This window comes from Sinohyriopsis cumingii, chromosome 6 (assembly GCF_028554795.1).
Source record: "Sinohyriopsis cumingii isolate HCF-2022 chromosome 6, ASM2855479v2, whole genome shotgun sequence".
NCBI classification, from domain to species: Eukaryota; Metazoa; Mollusca; class Bivalvia; order Unionida; family Unionidae; genus Sinohyriopsis; species Sinohyriopsis cumingii.
The window spans coordinates 92941707-92965506 of NC_142966.1; the positions used below are offsets into that span (position 1 = coordinate 92941707).

General features: G+C 36.5%; 1 protein-coding gene across 4 annotated transcripts in view; it reads left to right on the plus strand.

Annotated features, from left to right (window-relative positions):
- The window catches only part of LOC149797456 (protein mono-ADP-ribosyltransferase PARP15-like), a 99565-nt gene that overhangs the window by 62505 nt on the left and 13260 nt on the right, over positions 1-23800 (plus strand). For 3 of the 4 annotated variants that reach the window (XM_089962267.1, XM_089962265.1, XM_089962269.1), the window contains 5 exons: positions 7948-8035; positions 19489-19580; positions 20292-20525; positions 20952-21179; positions 22116-22209. In XM_089962267.1, the coding sequence (XP_089818393.1) occupies positions 7948-8035; positions 19489-19580; positions 20292-20525; positions 20952-21179; positions 22116-22209 (736 nt within the window). The remainder of the gene's footprint in view (positions 1-7947; positions 8036-19488; positions 19581-20291; positions 20526-20951; positions 21180-22115; positions 22210-23800) is intronic. The other variant, XM_089962266.1, reaches the window with a different exon arrangement.

Genomic DNA, 23800 nt, shown 5'->3' on the forward strand with positions numbered 1-23800 from the left:
CAATAAACACTTTGTAATGTGAATGAACAATTTAAATAAGTGTTCCCTTTCAAATTATATATGAACGCAATAGTAAATAGTTATACATGCTGAAAGTAAAGAGAAAATGAATAACTGTATTGACCACAACATTATATAGAAATTTAAGGCACAATATCTAGCCCACGATACCGGTCAGAAGTTCGCGTTCGGAAGATTCTACCTTTCGAAGGAAAACTAAACCTTAAACTCAAATATCAGCAAGCAACTATTTATAACTTAAAAACCGGTAAACACCAAACCTCCATCCTCAGTCATGGACAAGGTAAACTACACAATGCAAATTAACTATAGATGACAATTCCCACAGAAAGGAAAAAGAAAAATAGTTACAGCAAAGCTTTCCTGTACAAAGTAAGTAAATATATTATAATACCAGTATATTGCATGGAAAGATGTATTGTCACGAAATTTATTAATCCTTTTATTTATTAAATACATGGATTCAGGTTTCATTTTATTGTGTTCAACAATCCCTGAGGGTGATTTATGTTTTTGCTATCGTATAGTTTCCGAATCGAGGCGATTCGAGAGTCAGAAAATGGAGATACAGATTTTTTAAGTATGGTGTAATTAGCAGATCATTTTCGTTCAGTATTCAAAATTGAATGATTTAACAATTATTTATGTTCACATTCCGTGCAATGGTACAAGAGGTTGATTTATGTATAATGTACAATAATTCGAAATAGTGAGTTCGGTTCATCCTATGACGCACCTGCAAAATGCTTCAATGGAAAAAACAGAATGCTTCCAGCGCACAGAAAATGTATGACGACTTCGTCTGTGTATAAATACCTCACCGTAAGATTAATTCTTCATCTCATGGAACGTCTTGTCATTGAGCAGTCTACTTTAAGGACTTGCACATCTTCAGCTGTAGAGGTATGTGAATTATTAGTTTCTTGTGTATAAGTTATAATTATTGTACTATCACTTTTATATTTGTATGTTTGCTATGTAGCTTCGGTTTACGTAGTGTAATGCAAATATTTTCTATTCTGGTTTGTGACTTACCAAGGGATTCATATTAGCAATATAAAGCTGAGTTTTTAAGAGACGTTTATTAACGGAGGATTCTTATCGGGCACGGTTAGGTTAACTTCTGAACGTGTTTGTTGTTTTGTAATGATTGTGCCGATAATGTAATCTGTATAACTAACCGTAAACAACGTCAATACGTTTTGCAGTATATGCCCGTGGCATGCATAGTACATAGTTAGATGTATTTTCAGCTGACACGAGTGCCCGCAGCGATCCGATCTATCGGAGTGATCGCAGTCGACGTGGTACCAGCTGCAGAGCTAACCATAGATGTCCACCCTAGCAGCTGTGAAGCTAGACCATAGCAGCCGTAGAGCGGAATACATCGTGTTGCTGGTCGAGTAGATGGTGATCGGGCGTTGCTGACCGAGATTTGTGGGCGCTGATTGTTTGATTGATCAACCTGGAGTAACAACGGCTTGATTGGCCAGTGTGACTGGTAGCCGAGTGTGCTGGTGACGGAGTGTGTAATTCCATACATGTAATCTTTCAGCCGTGGGCGAATGTTTGGGGTTTGTAAAACCCATTGTGTTTTGGGACTGTATAGATAATTTGTTTATCTGTCCATTTTGTTTTCATAATTTTACTATTTGAGTGAATACATTTTACTTTATGAGTAAAAGACTACATTTAGTTACTATCTGAGTAAAGCACATCAATCTTTTCGTTGTGAAATCACCGTGAATCATTCATATCTTGTCCCTGTACTGTGTAAGGTCATTTATTTGTATTTTCGTTAATACGTCCGTGCGTTTTATGTTAATTGATCCAGTATTTGGATCTTATCCGCGCACATATTAATAATAATTAATTGCTCATTCAAGTCGTTCGTTATTAAACATTGTATTTGTATCGCCATCAAAAGTGTTCTATTGTAAATCCGAACTCTCACCCGGTTATCTTGTTACATGTCTCATGAATGACACAAAATATACACGAAGCATCATCTAAGATGTTTTAGCGCGAACGTGCATCCGCAATTAGATTAATATTTCACTTGATGCGTCTAATGTCAGTGTTGCATTCCTGTAACATGGAGTGGTAATTGATCAGAGAAGAAGCAAGCTGAAGCAATATCCACTTCAAAATATTGCAAAGCGAACATCCCAGCCAAACGTTCCTTCTTGATTGTGTAACAATTCATTTGGTATGTGTCTAGCTTTTTCTTAGATATAAAACAAACTGGATAGTCTATGACAGTTTTGTATTCTTGAAAAAATAATACACCTACCCTTATACAATTTGCATCAACAAGGCATTTTAAATGTTTAAATGAACATTGGAGCTGAATGAACTGATTCACTCTCAAGTATGATCTGTAGCTTAGTAATTGCGTCCTGACATTTGTCAAACCTGTGAACTATGCATTTTGTACTCAAGAAAATTGCCAGGGGCTCAGCAGTTATGGAATGAATTGAGCAAACGTTCTAATAACATCCAGCCAAACACAAAAGTCAGTTGATTTTCATTACCTGGCAATTTGATTACAAAAAGAGCCTAGACTTTAACGCCTGCATGTTAAACAAGTCCATGCCCCACAATATGTAATAACATGTAAAACAAGCATGGAAAAACTCACTTGTACCTAAACTAATTGTCAAATATGCATCACTGAGTCGATGAAAGATTTAACGAACGATTTCCAAGTGATCTTTCCAGATATCATTGTAGATGATAATATCGTTGATGTAAGCGACACATTTATATATACCAGTTGTTTTCATGATTATTAAACAATGGAATGCTTGTAGAGTCATGTTCATACAAAATGGGAGGCACCACTTTATAATCATTAAGTCCATCTGGGGATACAAATGCCGAATTTAATTTGCTTCGTCCGTAACTGGACTTTGCCATAGTTTGCATTTCCAAACTAGTCAATGTTGTCATATATTCTTCGCATTGGACCTGAATCAGTTTTGGCCACACACTGTTGACATTTCTATAATCAGCACACATGTGAAATGTTTGTTATGGTTTAGGCACAAGAATTCATGCTGAACTCCATTTACTTATAACTGACTCAATAAAATCATTCTCCAGCAAATACTCACTTTTTTTGCAAACATTCTTGCTTTAAAAGATTAATCCTGTAAGGATGAGGTTTAACAGATGTAGAATCTACAATCTGTACTTCGTGATATATTTTATTTGTTCTTGTTGGAACATCAGCAAGCAAGTGCTCTTATAGTTGCTTTAGTTCACACTTTTCTTTTGGCTGTAAATGTGAAATTTTCTGGTCAAGATTGTTTAAAAAATCTGTAAGCAAAATAATGATTTTCAACCGAAGTCATTTTTGTCAAAAATTGCATTACATCGCTTATGCACTATGTGGCGCAGGTACCACTGCATTTTGTGAACGTTTTCTAGGTTATTTATAAAAGTATTCATTTAACATATTTATAAAAGGAAGGTCTTTATTTTTTTGCCTTTCAGAATTATTAATGATATACTTGTTTACATTCTTTTCAATCGTTTATGGACCATGTAATTTACTTTGAACAGGATATTGAGATACGCGCAAGCAAACCAGAACGTTATCACCAGACTGAACACTCTTTTCGTTTATGTTTCTCTCATATAATGATTTCATTTTTGACTGAGTCAAGACTTTTTCTTGCTACTTCAAAAGCCTTTGATAACGTATATTTGAAATGAGAGATATAATTTAGAAGTTTGATATTGAAATATACATGTGAAAGAAGTCACTTGTTTAATAACTTCAGTTGTCCAAACACTAGTTCAAAACGATTAAGACCTAATGATCGTTGAACTGATTCCCTAAAGGCAAACCATAACAAATGAACACTCCCGTCCCAGTCGGTTCATAAATGAAGCATTCTGACCAAATTATGTTCTCCATTGTTTGAAGAATCTTTCCGAATCATATAGACTTTCATGGTGATTATAAGAAGATATAAGCTGCTAAATAATTAATGCATAACGTATTTAAAAAAATAAACATAACATTTATCTTGACGTGTCTTGAAAGATGTGGTAAAGATAAACCATTTTAAAACCCATCATCAAAACATTTATATAGTTTAGTTTTAATATTCCTGAAAGGAATTTCCTCTGGAAAACTTGTGGACGCATACATTTTATTCAAATAGTATTGGTTCGATGACATCTGGTAAATGATTTCTCAATATGCCGAAATGGGTTGCAGATGAGTCTTAGTTATCTGTCGATTGAGTTTTTCCTATCATCTGAAGAGTGTAATAATATCTACAATAGTTAGAATCATCATCTCTAATTTTCCGCCATTGGAAATGATTCATGATCTTGTGAAACGTTTAATTGGCTCTTAAATAACCAGACAATACTGTTGATTTTACAAGTTGTTAGTTCACGTATCCCTCGTTACGAGTTGGTGCTTCAGCTGGACTCCATTGTCTGACAAGGACACCGTTTTTCAGAAAACTGTTACTTGTCTCCCTTCAAGTTCACTAATAGCCTTCTGTAATGAACAAACAATTTCATGATAAGACAATGAGCACCTGTCATTTGCAACCATAATTATAATAAAAAGAATGAGTAAGAGGATCGATGTGATCATAATATTTTGATTGATTATTACTCGGAGAGAAGGTAACGTCATAAAAAACCTGCCAAATAAATGTCTCAGCAAAAAGGTAACTTTCTACTCAACATCAGTCTCAAGAATAACTCTAGTAACTGCACCATAATACATGATATATTTCCCTTTCAACAGGAACATTTTTTAATCAAACAAGGATTAACTACACCCTTATATCCAGCTAAGTCATTGCCTAGTAATACATGAAAAACTTCGACATGTAAAGAATCACAGTGGCTCCAAGAGTCACGGATCCTGAGACTACGCGGAATGCCAATTGAAACAATGAATATTAACATTTACAGCACCAACTTTATACGCTGAAGAAGAACACTTTCACTAGAAGAAGACTGTTCATGGAAAGACAAAATACCTGATAACAAAAGACTCTGAGAAAGTCTGGTGTCCCTTAATATTTTAATAAGGATACGTTTGGCGGAATCACCACTTTCTGATTTCGAACTGTTTGACATAAATGGTTCATAATCTTCCGTGATAGAATCAAACTGGGCTCCTTTGACCCAAACAATCTATTGCTTTCAATACCAAACCTTAACCTTGACCTCTTATACATAAGTGTATTTGGAATAGCACTGCGTTTATTCTATTGCTTTTGCTACAACCCATAACAATTGGAAATAACGTGCCTTTACTTCTGACAACAAGTGAACGAAGGATAAGATCAGAGCATCTGTAAGTTTTATTAGAAGTTTGATTGCTAAGATTTGTGACATTGAAACTGGGAGGTACTATTATTATAACTAGGGGATTTGTTTCCCAAGCATATGCTGAGAGGGAGCCATTTTTAATCAACGAAGCGCTGTGATTCAATGAATAATCAGCTGTTTGAGCATCGTTTTCCAAAGTTTCTACCTTTTGTTCATCAAGATGAGTCTTGACATCATTATGGATGCAATGTTTGAACAGTTTAATTAATATGATATGTCTGAGGTTATCGTAATTTTGAACAACATTCTTGAACACCACCTATCAAAAAAATTTTCTACTTCCCTAGCAATTCGATGGTGACTTGTACAGTTTCAGATCTACAAATCCTAAATCAGTGTCGATATACCTCATGTGTCAATTCTTAACCTTTCATGACACATTACTTAACCACATCTTAATGGGCATTTCGTTTTACGGACAGCGAAGTGTAGGCTTAACGAGCTTTGCCAATAAGGGCAATTTGTAATACCATGTTCAATGCTCTCTTGGCCATTTCAAACTTTCAGCAATTTCCCCAGTATTATAATATTATCCATATAGTTCTTTTTCATTTCAGGAAGGTACTAACCTAACATTTCTGCTAACATTAAAACCTAAACATGTGATTAAAGAGGGTGGATTTTTCTGCCTCCCAGTTGAAATTCATTTCCACTGTTTCTCTCGGCATCTGCATTGGTATTTCCATCTCCTCTTTTTCGGTATATCTCTGTCTCTCTGTCTTTCTCTCTGTCTATGTCTCTCTCTCTGTCTCTCTCTCTGCATTTGATACTCAGTTCTGTCCCTCTCTCTCTCTTTCTCTCTCTCTTCATTTGCCGTTCCTTTTCCTTTTTTCTGAATGTACATTTTTGGTCATTTCTTTTGAAGCTGAATCTCTTAATTCCAGTTTCATGTGGTTTTGAAACTGGAATTTTCTTTTAATTTTCAATCAAACCCGGAGATAGACTTACTAATCAAACCCCAAGCAGTATCATCCAAAATATTACCCACAGCCATAATATTTTGTATCTCCTGTTTTGCAAAAAAGATACTTTCGCTTCAAAGCAATACTAATGTCTGGCAAGCTTAAGCAACTCGTCATTTTCCTTCTAAAACAAAATTATCAACTTTGGATGATATTGTGAAGAAATACAGGAGTTCTAAAATATGTGAAATTAATTTTTTAACAGGGTCAACGCAAAATCCAGATCCATTTGTAAGGACAATTTTTAATATATCTTAAATGTTTTTTTAAAAACATTCAGTTCCCGGGCGAGTCCCCAATTTGTGGTACGACTCTATGGTCTCAAATTAAGTAACGTAAAGGAGCGAAATATGTAAATTTAGTAAAATCATACGTAAAATTAGTACATAATTAGCATCGACGAGTCCAATGCAGAAGAGCGCAACGACATTAGTATTGACAGATTAAATTTAACTTTGTTTTATGATCGAAAACAAATTGTTCGCTGTGGCTCTGTATTGGTCCCCACCATATTCTTGTCTGAGTAATTACACTCTGTGGGATTTGTTTTCCGTTTCTACAACCACAGCAGATGAGCATGACAGGTTGGTGTTTTTCTATTTTCTGGAACCCTTTGGTGCTATCACATCTGTTTGAGACTATAATCCTCCATGTATGGCTCACTCACGTTACATGTGTATCAGATGCTTGCACCCCAGAAGACAAAATCGAAAGTTATCAACAGGAGACGATCACATATGGGCTAAATATATCATGCATGTAGAGGCCAGGACGGGTAAAATGGCACAAAGGTGACAAAAAAGGCAAATCCCCTACTTTACATTACTTAGTTACACTTAAAGTACCTAACAGCTCTCAATAATCTGTCTCCACATTTATGTATGGTCTCCTTTACTCTAATCCTTCTATTATTACAACAATCTACCAGTGTTCGTTTATTTTTTATTTTATAATTATAATCTCATTTTTAACACAACACACATAAATATAATTTATATATCTACTAAAATTGAACAAATATTATAATGTAAAAATGTATACATCTCTGCAATCAACATGAAATGCCAGTTCATTTCCTTGTTGTTCTGCGTGTAGTTTTGTGTCCACTGTCCTTTTTTTCTCTTTGCAGTTTTTTACTCAGACATGAACTAGTTATCGAGCTTACTATTAAATATACCGTGATATGTGACACTAGAAGACAGGTTATGTACGAATATTGAAAACTTTGTCCGAATCTCAATATTCTTCTCTCTTCCTAACGTTAAAACTGGAGTATACATATTAGTCATGATCAATCATAATTTGCAATATATGTTTACATTTAGCAACGATTCATGAAATCTGATTAGCAACGATTTAATGGTTTAAGGTTTTGTGATTTTGCTTTATTCATACATTTTCAAATTCAAGAATTATATATAAACATTTGTCAGTTGTACGTTCAAATCGTTTTGTCAAAGGAAATTTCTTTGATTCATTCCTTTGTTGGAAAACAAAAAAGAAAAACATTTATTTTTCTTGATTTTATTTATTTGTAATTCCATGCATTTGCATTCAAGATGAGCAGCTATTTAATATATTTTATATATTTCAGCATCGCACAAAAGTTGCAGATGTACTATGTACTAGACGTGTATATCCTTGTCTAAAACAGGATACTAAATCATCTGAAAATAATGGAGGTAAGTCATACCAAAAAGAATTCTAGTGGTGTCATTAGGGAATTTTGGCATTTCTGCTTTTGGACACTGGCCCAAAGAAACAGCCTCTACCCGAACATAAATTGGCAAGTAAGAGACAAATAAGAAATACATCATCTGTTGATTATTAACACATGAAAGTAGTGAAAATTTATACACGTACTTTAGGATGAATACGGTTGCTGGATATCCAGCAGTACTGATTCGATCAAAAATTCCTAGGCTATATAAAACTGTTGATCCTGCGTGCGTTTATATTCAGAAAAAGAAAGCCAACTTTTGATTTAAACATCAATGGGTGATAAAAGCTATAGCTAATATGGAAACATAACTGAATATTTCGTGTAACAGAGCCTGAGATATCCGGTCGGCATATAAATGTTATTTATCCTAGCAATTATTGTACATGTTGTGTCTGTAAATCCGCAATGGTATGATTCCTTATTTTGCTCGGAGTTGTCGGATAATTTAAATTTCCACTATCAGTTTATAGAATTTGGCCATGCTACATATTTTATCCCCAATAACAACCGAAAAAGTTTGCTAATCGTGTTGTGACTGATTTGTGCTGCTTCAAGAGGCTCCGAATTGAAAAGTACTCGTGACCTTAATCGACGCGAAAATTATTTAACATGCACCGCTATAAGCAACTTGAACGGGTGGTCCATGCGAGTCAAAATTCAAACGATGTTTAAACGTTGCCACATATACAGCCCATGAAGTAAAGACCATGCTTAGTGCATATTTACCATGTAAACTTCCTGTGAATATTAGCTGGTGGGTGCACGTCTGTGGTATGTGTAGTATCTGGCTCCAAGTTGTAGAAACGATAATACACGTGGTCCTGTAATCAGAGTTAGTAAAGGCATCCCCAATGTCATTCCAATGAAACTTCACTATCAACACCTCCTACACGCCAGTGTTCAGCGTTAAACTTGTTAAACGAAACAAGGTCGCTGCGTGTTTAGCTTCAACAGTAATCTTCCGAACATCTCTGCAAAAGCCAAATATGTGAATGAGAGGTCACACAAAACTTCATAAACTACTAATAGGTTCTGAGCGACGCTCTCCGAGCGACGCTCTCCGAATCCAAGGTTAAATGTTGGGCTGGGACTTCTCAACATGGCGGTTTGAACAGCAGCATGCGGCTCTCATGAATCATTATGAACAATAAGGGTCGTGTATGGTCTGTGGTCTGCATTATTATATACATTTTTAACAAACATCATTGTTGAGCCAACTGTTTTGTATCATTATCGCCCTATCTGTCAAGACCAATTATAGTTGCGATTACGTCGACACTTTCTAGAATTGATTGATGTAAATTGAATAACGTGCACTGTTCAACAATGCTATGATTCCGTTCTTGACAGATCCGACTTGTGTACTTGCACCGTGACTAGCATGATTACTCTCAGCAAGTTTTCCCTCGTCTTCCAAGAAAGCCTCACCTGGTGCTCTCATCAAGTTTTCCCTCGTCTTCCAAGAAAGCTTCACATGGAAAAGAGCACTTATACGTGTCCTGTACTTATATTTCTATTTCTAATTGATTGAGGTCTCAGGGAGTGTATGAGTAATACTTATAATCTTTTTAGTGTCGAACCAACAACACATGTACTCCCATGTCAAATACAGGATATATACATATATAGTGATATTATAAACCGTTCAAATTTCAACCTGTTTAGTGATTGGCTCTATGTATGAATTTTATTATTATAGTAATTAGTAGGCCAATCTCTAATTTACTGTTATAACGTCAATATTTTACCCCCCCCCCCCCCCATCCAGAACGTGCCTGTCTTGATCTACAAGGACAAAACGAATATATATTAACCGAATATTGTGACATGGAAGATACAAGATGGTGCGGTGTAATCGATATCAAATCACCTTGTTCGATGGTCGTTGGAAACACAAACAAAATACAACCCTGAATAACTCTTTGTCTATGACAGTATCTATATTATGTGAAGTTTTTATTCATCACTGTAAATTGTGATGATCATCTGAAGTCAAGATATTAGATAGCTTTTTCTTTGTACTTCGTATACAATTCTATGTTTATGCTATTACGAGTGTAGATTGCGTAGAATCTATAAATGTATGTTATGTTTCAAATAATAAAACCTGTTGATAACTTTGGGGTAATTTCCTATTGGCTGGATAAATTAGGTCAAGTGGGTTCTTAGTAGACTCAAGTTATCTCCCACTGAATGAGTTCTGTCACATGAATAGTTATTTTGAAATATTACTTTGAGTAGTAAGATCTGTCATGTGGGTTATATTGCTATATAGAGTCGAGATAAACTGTGAAAAAAGGTGTATATAAGGAGCAATCACATTTATTGCCAATTTGGATTCATTCCTATTTCGGATTCCATATGTTGAAATCAGTCAGCAGATGTGTTTGATGTTGTGTTTAGATAATTGGTGAGAAGACATTTGTTAGGATTATTCATTGGAACTGCAAAGCGCTCATTGGACTAGAATATAATTATGGGAATATGATGAAGTATTCAAAAGGAATTCAGGACAATGCGAATGTGATATGTGCTTTCGAGGAATCGAAATTAATTCAGTACATTCTATTCTTTTGGACTCGAAAATAACTTTTTAGGATTATTTTGGATTCACTTTATAATACTATAAGTTACTCTTGGATGTTCAGTTTATTATTTTGATAATTAAACTTTTGGTAATGTTTACACAATGTATTGGTTTGTATTCTTCACGTTCCTTAGTTTATAATCATAGAGTCGTAACGCAAATCTGAGTGTTGGCTCACTGGCACGTATCAAATTTTAGAGTCTTTTCCGGTCACTAGCGTTTTTCTTCTTTGAATTTATTCATTGATCGATTATGTCTTATTCGCTATCAATACCTTCTATAGTATTCCAGGAGGAACTATTAGCTGCTAAAAACACAAACGAGTTATTCACAAACAGATCACTAAATGGTTCTGACCGAATATTATACCAGCTGTAACATACATGCAGATTGCACATGCGATCTCGAGTTTGTATGATTAACCGGAGGTAAAAGGCGCAGAAAAAGTCACACTGAATTCAGGTTTTGTTGAAGAGATTGTGATCATCGAGGCAACGTTTTAGGTTGTATTTACAACACATTTTGCATCACATCATATATTTCGCGTAAAACATACAGCGTCTCAACCGTTTCAGAACTCATCAACCGTGTATAAACTTCATAAGTGGTATACATCAATGATATCTTCAACAAGTTCATACATTTGCGCGCAATATGTATTTCTGTCCATTATGCACTTGGTGACTGGTAGATGCCGAATCAATGTGGCTACATTAATGACTTCGGGTGCGTTATTGCTAGCATTGATCCCACAAGTGTTTGCAATCAATCAGCGGGGTCATTAGGGTCACACAGTCTACTAAGACTTCCACCTTTCTTTATCATTTACTCTAGCAACTATTCTGTTTCTTGTTTTGTCACAATCCACCTCTGTACTTTTTCTTCCGGTGTGAGTGCATGTGTTTGTTGTTGTAGCCACTTGTACCAACGCCATAATTTTACTTCTTCTCTTGTAAGAAATCTAGGTGTAGGAAGTGCATGAGTGGATGGATGTGCAAGTGCTACACGTTTTTATGGCATTTGTTGTTGCTGATACCAATCATATTCTTCTTCATCTGGTTGATGGTACAAAAGATCTTTATGCAAGTTGTTTATGCAGGCTTAGCTTACCATTTCCTTTTTTTTTGTCGTTGATCCGGTGTTGGTACAACTGGTCTTTGTTTTGGTTGTGATACATGTTTTTGATGTGCAAGTGTAGATGATTGGGGTACAATGCTGGGTGTTGTTGTTGCAGATGTACTTTTTGTTTCTGATATGCCCACAAGTTTCAGGTCTTTCTCTGTAACATCATGCGGTTTGGGTCTCTAAGACGTTGATGTGGTTGTAATTGCATCACTGATTGAAGTGTGTACATTATCAAATATTCTCCTTATTGAGCTTTACCTTCTTACCCTCTTCTACTCGGAAATACATTAAACTTATTTACAAATTGATCCCATCGCTCACTTGCACATCTTTCTTTAAAGTAACCCTCCTATATCCATTCAACGTTCAAGGTTGTTTTTTTATAATGGTTTAGGTCCCTTTAGAGAGACCTCTATATAGTGTATAAAGATCGCCTGTCAAGCTCGTTCATCGAAGGTCTGAGGCGGTGTTTGCATCTGCGATATGTTTTTGGGTGGTACACGTGGTATCCTAACAATTGCTTTTCAAACGTCTTCATCAAGACTATGGGTGCCAGTTGCACGTACAGCAATAGCTTTTCCAATTGCACCAACGTTTGCTTTGACTTCCTTCATGGCCGTATGTCACGAGTCCAATTATCACCGAAGTTGTTTAAGTTGCGTTTGATTTCTTTAGTGCACACAGCTTACGGACTGGGCCAGGTTCCTCTACTGCTCCTTTCACCGCTGCCACACGCCTCGCCTTTTACCGCTGCCGCTGCCACACGCCCCGCAGTTGACCTTGATACTTGTTTAATATCCTCGGCACGATCCCCAATTTCTGTTGTTGGTTTCCCCAGCGGTACAATATTTTGTTCACAGCCCACTGTGAGGTCTTCTCATGCAGTCTGCCATGACTGTAAAATATCGTTGACTTTTCTGGGGCCCTTAATAACATTCGAATCAATACCTGGTTTTCACGAACAGCTTCATGGCGTCACTTTCCATGCTCTTATATGGCATCACTTTCAGATATTTTATGAGATTATTGAGATTGCTAAATTGACATGTGAGACGCGAACGTGTCCACACCAGCACGATATTAACCCTAGCAAGTTCCAGTTTAATCAATAGTTACAAAACTTTATGGGTCCTTTACGATCTGCGCAAAAAAAGCCACGAATTGCATCCAACGTGTGGTCAATGGCACTCCATGTCCAATGAATATTTTAAGACCATGGATGTCAATGCACGACATATCATTAACATGTTCACTTCGTTACAAATTATTTTAGGCAATTGTGTATCTCTAATAAAATAGATGACATCAGTGTTTTGTGTGAAAATATTTCTGAGTGATAAATTTGGTGATCCAGCATCACATCGTCGTATGCTACAAAATTGTTTTTATTTGCATCAAAATCGTCAATGGTAGGGGTTTAATCAAAAGTGAAAGAGAAATGGATGGTTGTGGTGATACCTCCATTGTTCGGCACCTTTTAAATATCTTTTATACTATCATAATACGGTCGATCAACAGCCGTTGGCTTAAACGCGTGCAATCCATCCAGCTACACCATCGTAAAATCATATTCAAACACAGTTGCTTTTCTCTTTATCCAGCAGGGCCAATGATGAGTGCACGAACGGTATTTGGAAATATGGAACCTCCAGTTCCATTTCCATGCTTGGATGGTTTGGGAGTTGCCTGCACGGATAAGTTGATGAACGAATAATTGCTGCTTTTCTAAAAGCATCTGCAAATTTCCTTTTGTGATTGAATAATGCAGCATACCATACAATGATATCAACATATAGCTGCCGATGTCGGGTTAGAACATCTATAGCAAATCCAACTCGACTTCAAGCACGTAGTGGACTAGCACCGCTTGCTGAAATTTGTGTTCAATGTGGAGCAAAGAAGTTCACTTGTATAAAATAGTCCACTTCCATCAGTGGACGCAAACGCAAAGTGTCCGGTATAAAAAACGTCGCTGATATAGATGTTGCATTCATAAAGCTATATAGAACAACGTGCATTAAATATCCGGTTGAAAAACATAACTCTGGATTCAATGTATGTGGGCCTGATACACAGATGGACAAGTGACTCTACGCTAACAACCAACCAAAGCCTGGCGAAGCTCCTGTGAATCGTGTCGATGCTGTTCTACTGATATGACATTGTCTTTGAATCATTAAATGCTATCCGTGCATGTCAATGTGGCGATGTCAATCGTATATATGATTTAAATGCGATTGCGGGACAACTTGCTGGAAAAGGAATCAGAAGATGCGACGTCAAGTGAGGTATCAAAGCCAAGATTGTACTTATTGGAAAATATCCACTGGGAGGCAGACATTAATCAAAAGTAAATTATATTGATAATACCACCCAAACAACCGATCGATACGAAACGCATGACATTATCACAAATATTGTACCATCCGAGTGGATATTGGCGAGGTAAATATGCCATGGAAACGTTGACCAGTGCGGAGAAGGTTAATCATGTAACTGTTCGAACATGCAGGTGCAATGAGACGGAAGAGTTGACGTCAAAAGATTTGGCGCGTGTCGCAGATGAACTCGAACGTATTTATGCAGCAGACCACTCACATGGGCATGGTTGTTACAAGTGGATTCTGGTAAAGAATTGATTGGATCTGTTGACCAAACATTGACTAAGAGTTCGTGTTGGACATGTCAATATTAATCGTGACCAAGCTGTAGTGTGAATTATTTTATCGCTCTCTATCATAATTGTTATTCGGCCATCAGTACGCGAATTTTTATTAAAGCCTCATCGGTCTCACAAATGTGTAGTACCTCTTCCATTAGCCATAGCACCACTAAACAAAGCGTTATTCGAAACCACTCGGAGACCTGTTTGTTAGGTATCTGTATGAACCAGGAGAGTTAGCAGGTAGATAAAGTCGTGCTACTGACACAGTATGGCTTGTTGATGTATTTTCGACCTCGTGAATGGATTCATACTCCATGAAAACCACTACGTTATTGACTGGAACCTATTAATCGACAAGCAGCAAAGCCGCCCAGCCGAGCATTTGTGCAACAGGAATTACAGGCCGTTTCGGCAAATATGGAACTTCCACCAAAATTTGTGGAAATTTTTTTTAAGTATTAATGAACGAGTCAATCAATAGTCAATTCACTTTAGCATGATTCCATAGGGAAGTAACCATCCCTTGGTATCAAGCGGGAACAAAATTTATCAAACACATCAGCGAGCAGGAATACATCCGTGCGAATACAAAAAAACCGTGACAATCACAGATAGTTTTGCATTTGAATGCAGACCAAACCTTGTTTACATGCTCGTAGTGTTCTTTGAGATACCTCTGCCCGGCTTTGATGAATAATACGTTTCGAATGGTGGAAACATTATTTTGGCAAATTGGTTCCAGTCATCCATGTACTTGTATGGATACACACCTTCTCTCGTTAGCTGCACAGTTTTAGTTGGTCAGTACCGACGAGTGACTGCGAAGTTATTCGCCGTCGGATTGCTTGCTACCATTTCCAAGGATCAATTTATTATCTGTAATGAATCGATGAATTTAAACTGTTCGAGGATAAACGTTATGTTGTTGGCGCTTATTAGTGATTTTGATGACATGGCTACTAATTCAATTTTTAAGTGACCCAAGCAAGTTAGGAAACATTACAAGAATATTTGCTTTCTTGGGGTAAATTCTCAACCATAGTTTACAAGCACTGTATGTGGCTACTCTGAACGCGCCAGTGATGCGGTAATGATTACAGACTTTGGAAAAGGAACTTCAGGCTGAGAGGTTTGCCATTGGTAATGAGAACATCACAGATACAACAGTCTTAGCGGAAAACTCAAAAATGTCATTACGAGTCATAATGACGTCAGAGGGTGAATAGAACTGCTCTCGAATCAATTTCGCTTTAACCTCAACCACTTTAAGACACATCTACCATTTCTGAGGTGCTAGTGCACTGGGCACGATGCAATATTGGTGACTCAGTTTTCCCGTAACACCTAACTGCTATGTACTTCTGCGTGGTTCTTGGTCAGCGATTTGTGTTGTTTGGTTGTTTGCGTGGACATGTTTACGACTGCAACAATCAAACTTCCAACTGCAACGATGAAACATTCAAAATCAGCGTAGATAATCTGAGGTTCTTTCATCATTCTTTGCACGCAGAGAATTTGAGACAGGTTTTGCCTGGTTCTTGCATTAACGTCCGCTGCGGTTTATCACTGATACTACCACAATTAATCTCATAGTCGGTGAGTATTTCGTAGGTATTAAATACATGCATGCAGCGTATGCATACATACTTTTTAACAGTGTGCTTGCCGAGTCGGTTACGCAGCCGAGCATGATTCTTTATCCATACGTAGCATGATATCGACTCTGATTCTTTCATTCCACTCAGCAACAAAAAATCAATCTGAGTTCGTCCGTGTTGTTCATGTGGGAACAGTACAGGCCGATAAAATATTTTTGCATATATAATGCAAAAGCGGCTAATGGGTACTGATGAGTCATATGTTGTAAAAACGGTTTATTGCGAAACAGAAATAAATGCAAAATAAATGACAGATTCAAACAAACACAGTCAGTACTGCTTTACATATGATATAGAAATGTTGTATCCCCGTATCTGCAATGCCATCTGCCATGACTATTTCACCACCTGGCAACAGACACGTGGAGATAACCCATCTCGCTCTGCTAAAAGAGAACATTAGTTGTGTCGCATTTTATCTATAAGTAACTCATCAAACAGCTTTCATCACTGTGATTATACCACACTCTGTCAACCATCGGACAATGTTGTTTCACATCATATACATAATTGTGTGATGTTGCTATAACTATTCATGGCCTCAAACTAGAAATGTTGTGGTACAAAATAGATGAAGATGCCTGGCCTTGCACGTATATGTTTCACAGTTCGCTGACTTCATTAATGCCCAGCGATTAAACCAGCACTATTTCAGTACAAAGATACATAATACATTTATAAAACACGTTCAAAAAATCGGTGTCAGTAATGTTTTAATCATCAAATTAAAACTTCTGTAACTTTTCTGAGAAAATATCAAATGTGCACTTTTCTCTCTTTAGATGAAAAGTACAATGAAATATCCTTGTATCGTGATGCAAAAATTATTTTTACCAGTTGATATATACTTGATGCATCACGCTGTGTTGGAAATCAATGGAAATAGTTAAATAATAAAACTATTTCGAAGACATGAAACTCAGTCTAAGCTGGGGATATGTTATGACTCGGTCTGTCTGTTATTAAGTTTGGCGTTTGTGCTGTTACGCATGTCTGTACACTATATATCCTTCAATATGGCTGGTTGGAAATTATGCAAGTTTGATATATGGGCTGGTCGTATGGGAACCATCTTTCGAGAAGAGGATTAAATTGTGTTCCTTTCTCCCGGAGTTTCCTGGCCAGCGATGTTGGTCGACGTCAGATATATAATAATTGCAATTTTTCGTATTATTTCAAAAGTATTTTATTATTAGACCAAATATTATATATTGAGTAAGAGACGGATGACGCATGATGCATGCAATGCGCTTGAGGCTAAAGCTCCTGAGTCACGGCCTGTGCGGATTATGAATGTTTAAATGAAGATAATTTGCCACGATGAGCATTATTAATACTAAAACATCACTGTTTATGAGAGTATTGATGACTCATCATGTTTGGTTAGGATTATTAAATTCTTTAAAAAGCTTAGATGACTTTAGAATTTATTTTCTGAACAAAAGATTCAGCTATTTTCCTTGTCAGAACAGATCAAATAATAATGATAATAATAATAATAATAATAATAATAATAATAATAATAATGATAATAATAATAATAATGAGTAGTTTGTATAGGGCCTAATCTTTAGAAGCTCTAAGCGCTTTACAACATTAGATAACACCTATAACATAAATGGAAACATATAATTTCATTATTACAAAACATATTCACCATTATATATGAAAACATAAAACCATGCTGAAAATATTTAAGATAGGAAACATCATTACGTCTTTAAGTTTGCTCTTGCGGTAAAATAGGTGAGTTTAAAGAGCTCTCTTGAATGGAATCACTGTGTAGTTATGTCTACGTTCATTCTGCAATTCCTTCCACGTTGCTGGTCCCTGATGTGCAAAAGAACTTTGTTTATATGACTCAGTTTTCATAGTAGAATAATGAGTATATCATCGTCAGAAGATGAGCGTCGGTATATAGCTGGTGTGTACACATGGGTGAGGTCGGATAGGTATGTTAGACTGGAGTCCGGCAATAAAACATAGCACAGAGAACAAATTATGTGTTTGATTCTGGATAAAATGGATAGTCAGTGAAGCGTACACAGCAGCGGGGAGGTGTACTCTGATCGTGAAACTCTAAGAATGCTCTGATAATCTGTGTTTTGAACTTTTTAAAGTTTCTGGAGTAGATATTGCGACGAACCAGACATTATTGAGTTAGAAGATTCCAGTCTTTAAAGTACTAATGAACACACAAGTGGCATCAACTGAAAGATTGTTTCAAATGGATTAGATGCCTCTCAGCTCAAGATATGCAGCCTTGCATATGTTCATGACATGTTGATGCAATGTAACGGTACTGTCCAGAGTCGCACCTAGGTTTCGGACTTACTGTGTGAATGTAATGCTGGCGTTGCTGATATTTGTTTTTTGAGCTAAGGTATGTGAATGAAAAGGTCGATGAGTTGCGATCAGAATGGCCTTAATTGTATCATCATTCATCTGCAGCTTGTTATATGTCATCCATGATTTTACACAGAAATGCACCTCGCTACACCTTGGATGGTGGCATTAACTTCAGTCGAGTGGCTAGATTTGTATATCTGGATGTCGTCAGCGTACCATTGGTGAGGTACTGGATGATGATATATGACACTTGAGAGTGGTTGAGTGTATAGAAAGAAGTTAAAAGGTCCAAGAACATAGCCCTGTGAAATACCATATCATAAATCAACTGGGCTGGAGTGTATTCCATTTCTGAACACAAGTCGAGTCTTCTTCATCAAGTAGAAATGGAACCACAGTAAGGATATATCATGAATACCAAATTCATGCTGGAGAAGGTGAAGTAATATGGAATGGGTTATTGTGTCACATGCTGCATACAAATCAAGGAGGGTGAGAACTGTAATCTGACCGCTATTATATGCGATTACAAGCCAGTTTTTTTGTTTATATGTTGATTACAAACAAATACGGAGGTTGATTGCAACCAGATGTACAACCCAATATAGAGTCCCTCCCCCCAGATACTTTAAGTTAGCTTCACTAGAGGATACATTGGTTTCTATGTCTTTCTAAATATACCTTTTTAAACAAACCAAAAGGCTTTCAAATCATTTTGCCATTTCAAAATAGACACTTTTTAGTGCACGCACTATATCTCTTTTGCACTTCAAGAGGACACATATTTTTATATAGATACACCGAAAGACATAATTAGATTGATAAATATGACTATTATTGCAATTCACGAGATGTACAGAGTTCACGCGAAACACGTCAACTCATGTAGGCCCGGGGCAATAGTTAAAAGAAACAAAAGTTGTTAAATTGTGTTTTGGAGTCAATGCAAATGTATACACTTAGAAAAATAAATACACGAGTGATTCGATTACTTAATAGGTTTCATATCACTGTTGCTTCTATTTCAGCGGCAAGCAAGACACGAGTTGAAGGAAATGTTTCAGTGAATCAAGGAAGTTTTTCCGTGAAGATATACAGCGGGGCACTGGCAGACTGGAGGGTAGGATTGATTTCCTTACTCAGATAAGATAATGTTGTTTTTATATATGTATACTATTGATTATTCATTAATATTTTTACTGACGTACTTTTGTTATTCTATTTCTACTTTGTATTTGCAAAAAAATCGACCAATACATTTATGACATCGAGTAATAATTAAACGAAACCGCTACGGTGGCCTAATTGTTAATGCATCCGCCTCGGATGCGGGATGTCGCAGGTTTGAACCCCGGTCGAGTCATACCAAAGACTTGAAAAAATGGTACTAAAAGCTGCCTCGCTTGGCGCTCATTATTAATATATTAGGTTTAGAACTGGTCGGCTTGTGTCAGAATAATGTGTCTGAGTGGGACATGATGGCAGCATGATGCCTTAGTGCTTAACATCACTATAAACGGCAACACTGCAGATATCGTAGCGGTATGACTAAAACATTGTTAAAGTTACGTTAAAAATCCTAATCACACACACATACACACAAAGACACACACACATACACATACACTAATCAAACTAAATAAACAAAAATGACTCAGACAGTTAGAATATCCTGATTAAACTATATTAATCAAAAGAGAACAAATACAAATTGCACTCATAATTTTGTAATTGCAATTATTATGGAAGCGTGTACGTTATCGGAGAAAAGCTAACAACATATGTTACATATAAAACCATTTGTTGTATTGACTCCATGCCTTAATTACAGGCTGATGTACTGGTGTGCAGCTGCTCACCTGATCTTAACCTGAGCAAAGGCGGACTTGCACAGTCCCTTCTGCAGAAAGCAGGGTCTCAACTACAGGACGAATGCAATTTCAAGTACCCACATGGAATCGAAAAAGAGCAAGTTGCAGTTGCTAAGGGTTACAATCTTTACTGTAAGAAGGTTTATTTTGGTACTTTATCATCCTGGAGTGGAGACGGTTCATGTTGCAAAAAGGTATCGGCATGTTTCTTTTGCTTCTGTCAAACGATAATAAACTATTCTGTCTTATTTCTACACTGACTACTTTTTATATTTTCCTTTAAAATAACATGTTCTCTTATTTCTAGTCTGGAATGTTAACATATTAACGCTTGGATTTTATCCACATCGAAAATGACAGAGGTGTTTAATCTATTTCATTTAATTATCATGGATTCTTTGTACGTAATAGTAGCGTATTGATGTAAAGATACACATTTTAGCATTGGATATTTAAGGGAAATATTCATCTTGATAGTATTGCTTCTTGGTTAGTCTTTCTGCACATGTTTAAACTATCACTACGATTTGTCATATTCCACAAAATTATGTACCAATGTTCTTAGAAATGAAATGGTTTTGGTTTCTATTACTTAACTGATGTAATGGTTTCCTTAATAGGAACTAGCTGTTTTTGTTTCTGAGTGTCTGAAACTGGCGCATTTATACAATATGAAGTCGGTAGCATTTCCCGCTCTTGGTACCGGCAATTTGAAGTACCCACCACAAGTGAGTGCCAGCATCATTCACACATGTGTAGAAGACTTCTGCAAGCTAAATCCTTCTTCTAACTTCCTTATATACATTGTGGTCTACGACCAAAGTTTGGACGGGAAAACAGTGAAACAGGTACAGCCAGATTATCATGAATTCAGTTTTGAAAGATCATATGATAATTTAGTCTGACTTTTTTCTACATATTACTCTATTTATAAAATATATCTGGTACTTGTTTAATTCATATAACGGTACATTTGTGTGTATACTGTTATATGGTTGATATCAACGGATATGACTGCATGCATACTATTTGTACAGCAACACATGCAGTACGCGTGGAGGAAGACTTACGACTACTCCTGTCTAAGGTCAAACGTACAAGTAGCGCTCATCAAGAATAATTCCACTCTAAGGTGAAACGTCCAAGTAACGCTCATCGATAATGATTCCTTTCTAAGGTGAAATGTCCAAGAGACGCTCATCGGGAATAATATTCATAATGTTTTCTTTCTTTAGACTTTAGTTTTGACTTTATTTCACTGAAAGTAATTGTAAAAATGTTATCATAAATGTAGAAGTAGTCTTGCATTCCATTGGTTAATGTGTTATTTACGTTAATAAGAACACGTCACATTTTTAAGCAATATTCTCTATTAAAAGTTGTATTATGATTGCATATGGACTTTCCAAGAGACATTGCCTGGACTGTGCGGTTCACATGGACCGAGCGGACGATCTATGTCCGTATTAGCCAGTTGTTCGAGGCCCCGTCAATAAATCAATATGTACCTAATAATATTGCAATCGTATCCCTTTATTGCAAAGAATGATCTTTTACTTCATTCTCCTTGCGTGTCATGTTACTTGACATGCTTAACGTGACAGTATCCACAAATATGGATACAGGGTGATCACTATCATTAATGTAGACAATGGAATATGTAGCTTTGAATACCGAATGCTATTTAAGTTTATGTTTCATTTAAAAATGAGAACTCCTGTAGGATTATATGCATCATTTTACATGATATGGTTGTGAATCCCATGTCCAATGATACTTTTCAGGCGTTTGATCAGGAATGGGCGAGTAGAGCAAGGAACCCTCTTATAATCCAGTGTTCGTCTCTTCGGTCCCCTCCTCCTCTTCGTCCTCCTGAAGGTAAGAAGATATGACCATAATAAAAAAGCAATATATTTCCACACATTCATAATTTTTGTTGTGCCACAATTATTCCGCTAGTTCATGTTTTATAAATAGTTAGTTTAAAGTAATATTGATAAATCGTTATACACGCTACAGTAAGTAACACCAAACATCATCAATAACCTGCTTAATTATTGACCAATACTTCAATCATGATTGTACGATAAATATGCATGGGTCTTGGGCAGTGACTTATGTTGTTTGGTTGTTTGGTTGGACGCGTGTACAACTGCAAGGACGAAACATTAAAAATTCGCGTAAATAATCTAATCAACTTCTGTCTTTCGTTGCACGCAGTGAATTTTGAGACTCGTTTTACCTAGTTCTGGCATCAACGTTCACTGCGGTTTATCACTGATACCACCAAAGTAAATGTCAGGGTCGGTGGGCATTTGTTTGGCGTTAAATACATGTACGCAACGTCTGCATACATATTTCTTAATAGTGAGCTTACGCAACCGAGCAGATTCATTATCCATACGAAGCGTGATACCAACCCTGATTCTTTCTTTCCACTCAGCAACAACAAATCAGTCTGAGTTCGTCCATGTTGTTCATGTGGGAACAATATAAGCCGATTAGTATATTTTTATCGTAAGTGAGAACATTAACAGGATACTTTGGTACAGTGCTTCAATTTATAAAGCTTAGTGTGGATTTGGTAAACTGCTCGGGAAATTCGATATTCCCAAAGTTAAGTTTGGCGGGACCTACTCTGGTGCTGGTATGTAACTGGATCCACAAAACGGTTTATATTGAGAGATATGTACCTCGACTTGGGTACAACTGCCTCCAGTGGTATTTTGTACAAGGGCCTGTGGTGTCCGCCAGCAATGAAACAAAATTGTAAATCAGTCCTGATAAAATAATTAAATAAAGCTGTTTCAGGGATCTTAGCAATATTCCTATGCAGCGCTAGATGAAATACCTTTCAGGAAGAAGTCCGCGTAAAACAGACCCTGAAATTACACAACTCTGAGTACAATGCCTAGAAGATAAAGCTGGTCAGACTGTCACTCGTTCCAGATAATGTCAAAAGTATTTTTAATTTCATAAAATATATTGGGTGGTTTATGTGCTACAACATCCATTATTAATTTCCTTTCAGGCTTATCCTGCTCCGCTTCTACATCATAGTATACTATTTTCTAAAGCTTTTCAGATTACATTCCTATATAATACTCCCAAAATATGTGTAATTAGCATACTCTTGGATGTCTTCATCATTACGTCTAGAACATTCGATAGAGTCGTCAGAGTTTTCAGACGCTGGAGAGGTAGTAGGCGATTTATTCAGCGACTCTTCTATTTTCCTGCACCATATTATATAAATTTGTCTTCTTCCTTTTCATAAAATATTGGTCTAATGTATTCCGTTCCGTTTCTAAAGTCACTTTCAAGTTAATCAATTTATCAGTTTGTTCCATTTATGTCACTAACAAAAAAGCATATGACATCTTATGGGCTTCTTTGACAAATTTGTTCTGCCACGGTCTTTATATCCCAGTCGTTTGGTAGTCTGATACCATTTCTAGAGACCTCAATA